Genomic DNA, 8432 nt, shown 5'->3' with positions numbered 1-8432 from the left:
GCTCAGTCTGTTTGTTTTGGCTGAAACGATCGTGGATTATGGCTGGTTTTGTGTAAGAGAAAAATACTGTTCTAGCTTATAATCCACGATCGTATAAGCCGAAACGAACAGGCTCGCTGAAGATAGTTCATGGCCACATTCTCTCAATTAGCACGTATTAGGGTAAATCCAACCCTTAGGCAGATAAGTTTGACCGACCGACCATTGTTTACTCTCATGCTAAACATTTGGTAGGATAGACTTAGTCAAGGATCCTAGCTTTCATTGCCTCATTGGCTTGGTTTCCTGCAAAATACTTCCATAACTACTTGCATACCAGAGAAAGCACATAGGGTGTTTCTCTCTCCGTCACTGTCGTTGTTATGAGAAAGACATAGTGGTCGTGTCTAAACCTTAAGGGTTGGCTAGCTCGGCTGGTGTAGGTGATGATATAAATGGTCATTGTTAAAGTAATTGAATTGTGGTGATCGGTTGTTGGAGATTGAGAACTACTATTTGTTTCTTTGTAGACGAAGGTAGAGCCTCATCTATGGGCCCTCACCCACGGTATCTATCGATGCGACATGGACAAGGGCTTGCCGGCTTGGTGAGCATCGTTGCCAAAAGCCGAGAGTGCTAGAATGGGATAGGGAAGGGCGCTACCATGCACGAGAGAAGTCGTCAGGCGTGCGACAAGGAGTAGGGAAGATGTTGCCTTTTGGCAGAGAAGGGATCCATAAAGTGGCTGAACAGGTCCTAAGCATCTTCGAGAGTTTTCTAAATCTTTTTTTAATCCTTGTTTTTTTAATAAGATAAAAAAATCACTCTCCAACAACTTCTAATCCATCGTCCTAATATTTTAGAACCTAGGAAAAGTCACAATGTTCCGCGTAAAGTTACGCGCTTTCGAGTCACGTGTATCTTCTCTTCCCGTGCGTGTTTGTCAGCCAATCTAAAGGTGGAAGGACATGAAAAGAATAAAGAGTATATACAAGAGAGAAATAATATATTAAAGTGGTTAGTATAATTTAAAAATAGTATAGAATTTCTGGCGTAAAATTATCTTCTATATTTTAGTATTAGATTATTAGAAACTCTTAGACATGACCTTCTTTACTCCTTCTGATACTTTTTTAGTTGTTGTAAAACTCTGTTATGCTCTTGATCCTACTATCTTCTCTGTGATGCCTCATTCATCGCGCCGAATTTGGCATTAAAGCCCAGACGGGTGAACGGAGGTTTGACGGCGACTGGTTGCAGTTTGGTGTAAAACGCATGTCAAGGAGACAAACCGACGTACGGTGCGGAACCTCGATTGTAGCGCAAGGTGGGCGGGTGAACAGGCAGCCTTTGATATAGAATATAGACAATTAGCAGGCTATTTTTTCACATAAAACTAAGGCACAATGTGAGGAAATGCGGTCCTATTGTCAAGCTAAAATCATGAAAACAAAATAAAATGATATACTGACCTGCCGATTAATCCTTTACAAGGAACTGCATCTAACAACAAACTAAACTTTTATGTTTTCCCCCACGTTCTTCAGCCAAAAAAAAACCTTTTTTGTTGAAAATGTAAATCTACCCTATCCAACCTAAGCATACGGAAACTCCGAAAGCAAATTGCATGTACATCAAACCACCCAGGATCTCATGTCCACGGACCACGGTCACACTCCATCGGAAGAAACGGTCTTCTCATCTCCATTCCCACCAATGCGCTCGTAGAACAGGATGTAGCCATGATCCGTGTTGCCCGAATATTCACGAGAAGAGCCATAGAACGTCTGTAGGGTGGACTCCGGGATCATCTCGACATTGTCATCATCGAAGGACAGCCAATGGTCATGGCTCTTGATCTTGGCTACGTAGTGCCCCTGGTTGGGGCCGCTACCCAGGTGGACCACCACGGCAAAGAGGGAGTACTCACAGTCAGCAACGGCATCACTGGAGCTGCTGCTGAGCTTAAGCTCCAAGGGGTACACCACTCGGTACGACAGCTTCTTGTTCCGGTTAAGCTGCTCGATGAACTTGAAGCGCTTTAGGTGGATCACCAATGTTTGTGGCACCTTTTTTATCTTCATTCTCTTCTCTGCTTCTTGCAAAGCTGCATGATGAGAAACCAAAATTTCGAGTTCAGTACGGGCACAGGGAAATCAAGCTAAGTAGTTCCTACACATGGTGATTCTCGATGCATATTTCCACCTCACTTATAAGTGCAAGGTTAGCATCCCAGTTGAAACTGGACAATTCAGATTCCCTAATGAAAGATGGATGCACAAACTTAGAATCACTTGTATATCCAATGTGACCATTACATATATTCTGTTGTGATCTCGACAGAACAAATTTCTCAATATTGTATAAAAAGTGCAGGGGAAAATATGTAGAATAGCAGAAATTGCCATATTAGAAGGGATTGGCCTGTAATGCTTCCCTTCTAAGGGGAGTAGTTGCTTGGATGTCAGATTTGTTCTATAATTATCTGGATTTAAGTACTTGATAAACTGGGTGTGTTTGGTTTGAGGAATCAAACCATTCTAGATGAGGTGGTGCATCATGAGTCCATTCCTCAAATTTGGTGGAATGACTTCATTCCTCACACTAGTACTAATTATTAGTTTATGAGGAATGATTTGATGATGCATCAACCCATTTCATTCCATAAACCGAACAAAAAAGGGAGGAGCAAGAAGATGATGGACTAACCCATTCCTCAAACCAAACACCCTATTAATGAACAGAACAAGGATTGAAAATATTGACATGCCAATGAACCAGAGATTACATATTATCACAAGTTCACAACAAAGAGACAAAACCATTAGGAGACCAAAATGGCATCTAGTTTTGTTACCTGCAGCACTTGTCACAGAAGAACTTGTCATCCGCATTTAAAGTCTCAGTAGAAAAGAAATTCTTCAGGCAGCTTGTGAGTGAACTATTCTGTTCAATGTCAACGCTCAAGTCAAAAAATGTCTCATCCTTTGCGGTGATTGTCTCACACATTAAGCATCTGGTTTCATTTGTCAAAGTACCCTGCAAAGGTAAAGGGTAACTGTGCATGAAATCTTTATAACAAAAAGTGAGTGCATGTGTGAAGCTTGGCATCTTTTATAGTAAAGAAGAGTGGCACCAGATTCAACTCAAACCTGGCTAGTCAGTTTGAAGCTACCTTTTTCTAATTGAGTTAGGTTCAATTTCTTGTAAGAGTTACCTGAAAATTCTTATGTACCCATGTAACCAGTGGTTCTTTTCTAACTCCATCAACAGCTGACCCATTTGAGACCTTTTCAGGAGATGTGGTCCCAGGAGAATCCTTTGCAGAACTAGACTCTTTTTCCAGAATATCAACAATTTCATTCAGTAAGAAATTCAAAAACTCATGGGCATCCTACAGAGTAGAACAGAAAAGCTATGTTACTTCTGGAAGGTTTACTCTTTTATCTCATCAAAAGATATGAAGACAAGAGAATGTTTAGCCCTACAGTGAATTGGATCAAAGGAGAGAATTTTCTGTTAAGAACCATGTACCATGCAACAAAAGTAAAGCAGGTCATAATAATAGCTAGGGCCTGAGCTTGCATTACTGAATCATACTCCCTCCATTCCCAATTATGGTCGTTTTGGCTTTTCTAGATACATAGTTTTTTTTAATATGTACTATATATTTAGGAGTATATCAAAAACTATGTACCTAGAACTAGAAAAGCCAAAACAACCTATAATTTGGGATGGAGTAAGTACTAAATAAAACCTTAAGGAAGGAATAAGCTAATCAGCTTGAGCTTATGATGTGCTAATGTGACTGACCTGATGCAGGCCACTGTTCAACATCTGGAAGTTACCTGATGCATGTAGCCGCGAAAATATTCATTTAGTTTCCTAACCATTTGAATGAAACGTTTTGGAGCGATAACACCAGTCTTTTTCTTTGATATACTTATCTGCAAAAATCATCAACCATTATTACTAGACAAAAAGAATTGCAGAAACTTTCATGTTACATAGGACAAAATCATGCAGTACCAATCTGTAGAATCATGCTCATGGATGCGCTCTTGCTTTAGTTTCAATTCGCAACATTACAATGTACAAATGTCCAGGTGTTCTTTCTTTCTTCTAAGAACACGCACGAGAGCTACATGTGTCATTTGGTTGCAAAATATTCAGGTGCTCTAAACTAATCACTTATAACTAATATACAAACTGCAGCTTCAAGTGAGCTATTAAATAAGTTGAGGTGAAGCAATACAGAATTGTCAACAAGCAATGCACAAAGTCAAGATCATGCAAACAACTAGTGTATACTAATCCAATTTGTACACTCTAAACTGTATGCAAGTAAGTATCAATCATTTCTTGGAAATAGCAAGAAATCACAAATGGTTTATCAGCTTATGGCTTGCAAAATATTACACCACTTCACAATGCATGAATAACAGCAATGTACTGCAAAGAACATTTTCTAGGTCCAAAGGAGAAAGAAGATTATCCAGAACCATTCTGTATACAAATTCATTTCATACAGAAACACTGCAACAGTACAACAAAGTAGTATATCAACTAAATGGGAGATTATATTTCTTCACCTGTGAAAAAAGATCTGCTAGGCAGGTCAACAAGTTTTCTTCAGCATCTTCGAGATTTCTGTTTTTGCTATAGTATTCCAGCAACTGCTCCCGGAATGGAGCACAATAATACAGTGCCTGAAAAAGGTATAACTTTTTAATCCCCATCAGTTATGCACCCCAAAATGTAGCAAAAAGTCAGAATGAGTGTGTACTACCTAGAAATTAAAACAAAATGGCAAAACAATTGTATGAATACTAATTCTTTGAAAAAAATAGATAATTTTTCTTTCGGTACAACTTTCTTAGTTTCATGAGCTAATCCTGCTCAGAAAATACTGAAGGCGATATCACGGTCTGCACAAAGTTAACAACAGAAGGTCTGCATGATGCCAAATAGCCAATACATGAACAGTCAACCATCGCTTTGCTGCATCATAATAATTTGCTTCTTCATACTGTATTCAGATGACGCCATTTTTCCCTCGGTTAAAACATCAGACAGCACCAATTGTATTCCTGAATATGTTTAATTTCGAATAGCACTAATCCACAAAAGTAACATCTAACAGGCATGCGATCAAATAAAAAGCTGGCTGTGCCATTTCAAAACATGAGGAAGAAGACTTGAGGTGTTAATTCATTGATCAATATGTCAGCAATATGTAGGATAATGTAGAGGACCACAAAAATGAATTGCAGCATTCTTTGACTTTGGTTTTTTGGAAGGTAGGACAAAAACAATAATCACTTGCAACTTTACAGGAATACCTATTAGTCACATCTAAAACTTCAGAAGCATAACTAAGTTTGGCACCTACGATACCAAAATACACTGGATTTGCTGTATATTTGCATCAAATTGCAGTAGCTCTTAACGCATATGGCCTACCCACGGTTCATCCATGAAGTAACTAAGCAGGGCCCAGTTGCCGTATATACATTAGTCAACAGTAAGCATCTCATTGTCCCACTAAAAAAATAAACATTACTAGTTTCCTATGAAGCATCCCAAACTTCTATAGCAGTTTAGTTTGGCATATCCTCCCATTTTAACACCTCATCAGTTCCAGATTCCATGGTTCCATGATACCATGGGATGAGAGCAACGTTGTGAAAGAAACGACGCAATCGTGAATGAATGAGGATCCTAAACTGTTGTTGTCTATTGAGGTAAGGTAAGGGCCATGGAACTGATGAGTGACGACAATGAAAAAATGAATGCCAAAAATATAGCTGTTGTGAAACGCCCCTGTACACATATTCGTGAGCATCACATAAGAAACCACCAACCAGATTAAGCACAGAATGCTGAATACGACAACACATGCCAATCACGCCCTAATCCTGTTATCCGCAATCCTATTATGGGATAAACACAAACATAATGATTGGCGTCGCCTCTGCTGGTCTGCCCCCATGCACCTAAACGACTTCAATTCCACTTACTGGTCCCCTTCATGCCACACTGCACCGAACTTTGGACAAACAGAATGGTACACCTACCTCATCAAAAGCTAAAAAGAGGCCAGCACCCCAAACGGTTCCTAAAACAACGAGAAAATTGCTATTACAGGACCCGAAACAATGGGCTTTGTTATTATAGGACTTCAATCGCCGACTTCGCTAAAATGACATTTGAAACGTTGGCACTTTGTTTTACATGGCATTTGGTCCTTTTAATCACTTTTCTCATTTCAAATACATGTATTTTGTCATGGGAGGACCATATTGCCCTTGCGTGGGCTGGCTGGCTGCTGCCCAGCGCGCGAGAGCGCGACGAGCACCCGCGGCGGCCTGCGCGCTAGCGGGGTGGCGCCGAGCGCGCCATGCCGGAGAGCGTGACGAGCACCTGCGGCGGTACGCGCTCGTTGCCGCTCTTCCTCCTCGCCGTGGCCACAAGCCCATCTCGCTTGACTCCGACGACGATGCTTTCGATGGTGACTCCGACGAGGAGGAGGTGGCGGTGCAGCTCGCCGCACAGTGACGGCAAGCTCTTGCTAAGAGCCTGAGCGCGGCTGAGCCGCAGCCGCAGCGTGCTCCGTGCCCTGCCCGCTGTTAGCTTGATAACGGCATCATGACATCGTGCCTATGTCATATACTTCCTTTTTCCTCTTGAAATATAAAACCAAAAATACATAAATACCTTTACTCATCCTCGTCACCACGGCCAATGCTCGTCACCACGTTTCGTTTCATCTTCATCTTCCGACGTTTCGTTTGACCGGTGCGTGGGCTGCCTGGCGGCTGCCGCCGCCGCCGCCGCCTGGCTTGGGCAGGCTGGCTGCTGCCGCCGTCGTGAAACAAAATCTTTGCACGTGAGACAGAAGAGAGAGAAGGGAACGAAATCGCAGAGCCAAGTGCAAACGCACGCAACGGCGGACGGACCGAGGCACAGGCGGCCAGGCCAGGGCCGGTCAACGCGGCCACGCCTGAGGGCAGCGCGGTAAGGGCAGAGGCGGCCGGCGGCCCTTCTGGATCCGGTGGGGGCGAGTTCATCTCCTCCATGGGCGGCGCGTCGAGGAGGATTGGGCGGGCGGCGGCGGTCAGATGAAACATCGGAAGATGAAACGAAACGTCGGACTCATGCAAAAGGATACGTAGGGCCAGAAGGGTAAAAGAGTCAATTAAGGAGCAAAATACATGTATTTTGATTACCAAAGTTAAGAAATACACCAAATGTCATCTAAAACAAAGTGCCAACGTTTCGAGTGTCGTTTTAGCGAAGTCGACGATTGGAGTCCTATAATAGCGAAGCACATTGTTTTGCGTCCTATAATAGCAATTTTCTCTAAAACAACTACCTAACCAAAGTTTCACCGAAATTCCAACCATAACAACAAGGAAAACTAAACGGATTGCGACGGAGCACGCAGTGAACAAGTCAACACGCCGACTAGCGCCTCCCCTCCCCTCCCCTCCTATGTGGGGGATCAGTAGCCACCTCACCTGGAGGACGCTGTTGCAGTAGCAGGTGTTGCCGAAGTTCTCGAGCCCAAAGTAGCGCTCGCCCTCGGGGAACTGGTCGCCGAAGGCCCTTTCGAGCTTGGAGAGTCCGGAACCCATGACCGCCCACCGGTCCCACCACCCGAAGGTGGCGCTGGCGAGGGACCGGAGCCCCGACCCGGCCGCCGAGCGGTGCCTCTCCGCGGCCGCCGCCGGCGGGGAGGCCGTTGGCGATCGCGCCAGCTTCGCCATGCTAGGGTTCCGCTGGCTTGGCCACGGGCGTGGAGATGGCGGTGGAGGAGTAGCGCGGGAGGCTGACTAGGCGAAAGCCCGACGGGTCGAAGAGATCGAGATGGAGGGTGGGAAGGACCGAAGGAGGGAGCTTGACTGCTTGAGGATGCCGTGCCTGTGTCGCGAACTCGCAATGTTTTTTTTCGCCGGATGAGAAGGTTGCTTACTTGCTTCTGCGTGTGTATCTCTACCGTGGCTCATGTTAAGGCTTGTTTGACTTGCAGACTGTGGTACCTCCTCTCTCCGTCCTATCTCAAAGAGTATCCATAAACTTACGCGGCAGTGTCATCCTGATCTTTGAATTTTCAAAGTGATGTACGTGGGACAGGTGGTGATCATTAGCCAAGTTTAGAGACAGGTGATGACCACCTTAAAAATTTATGGACTGAGATGACACCATTACAGATATCACTTTGAAAATTGGGAGACCGGGATGATAACACCGGCCAAATTTAAAGACTGGCGGTGAATTTTACTCTATCTTAAACTATCTCTCATGTTTTTCATAACGAAGGTACCTAGGATGAAGGCGGTGGGGTTAAAAATTGTAACCTATAGTAGAGGTCATAGAGTTAGATAAAAAATATGCAAGAGAATTATATATCTTTATTGCCATGTTCGCTTGGCTTATAAGCCGTACTTTTT

General features: G+C 43.5%; 1 protein-coding gene across 1 annotated transcript; it reads right to left on the bottom strand.

Moving 5' to 3' along the window:
- Positions 1-1358: 1358 nt before the first annotated feature.
- LOC136466392 (ubiquitin carboxyl-terminal hydrolase 4-like) lies at positions 1359-7987 on the bottom strand. Its single transcript, XM_066464777.1, has 6 exons — positions 7500-7987; positions 4572-4688; positions 3828-3926; positions 3197-3373; positions 2837-3018; positions 1359-2085 (listed from the first exon to the last, which is right to left on the bottom strand). Exons 1-6 carry the CDS (start codon positions 7746-7748, stop codon positions 1650-1652), a joined length of 1260 nt encoding a protein of 419 aa, XP_066320874.1. The 5' UTR covers positions 7749-7987; the 3' UTR covers positions 1359-1649.
- Between the last annotated feature and the right edge of the window lie 445 nt (positions 7988-8432).

The sequence above is a fragment of the Miscanthus floridulus genome, chromosome 7 (genome assembly GCF_019320115.1).
Source record: "Miscanthus floridulus cultivar M001 chromosome 7, ASM1932011v1, whole genome shotgun sequence".
NCBI classification, from domain to species: Eukaryota; Viridiplantae; Streptophyta; class Magnoliopsida; order Poales; family Poaceae; genus Miscanthus; species Miscanthus floridulus.
The sequence above is the reverse complement of the archived record's forward strand: the minus strand, read 5'-3'. Positions and strand labels throughout refer to the sequence as shown.

Excerpts from the sequence above, each read along its gene's own strand:
- LOC136466392 (XM_066464777.1), bottom strand. The coding sequence starts at position 7,748 with ATGGCGAAGCTGGCGCGATCGCCAACGGCCTCCCCGCCGGCGGCGGCC. Across the intron at positions 3,019-3,196 it reads GGGTACATAAGAATTTTCAG|GGTACTTTGACAAATGAAAC; the intron begins GTAACTCTTACA and ends TTACCTTTGCAG. Across the intron at positions 2,086-2,836 it reads TTCTGTGACAAGTGCTGCAG|TTTGCAAGAAGCAGAGAAGA; the intron begins GTAACAAAACTA and ends TCATCATGCAGC.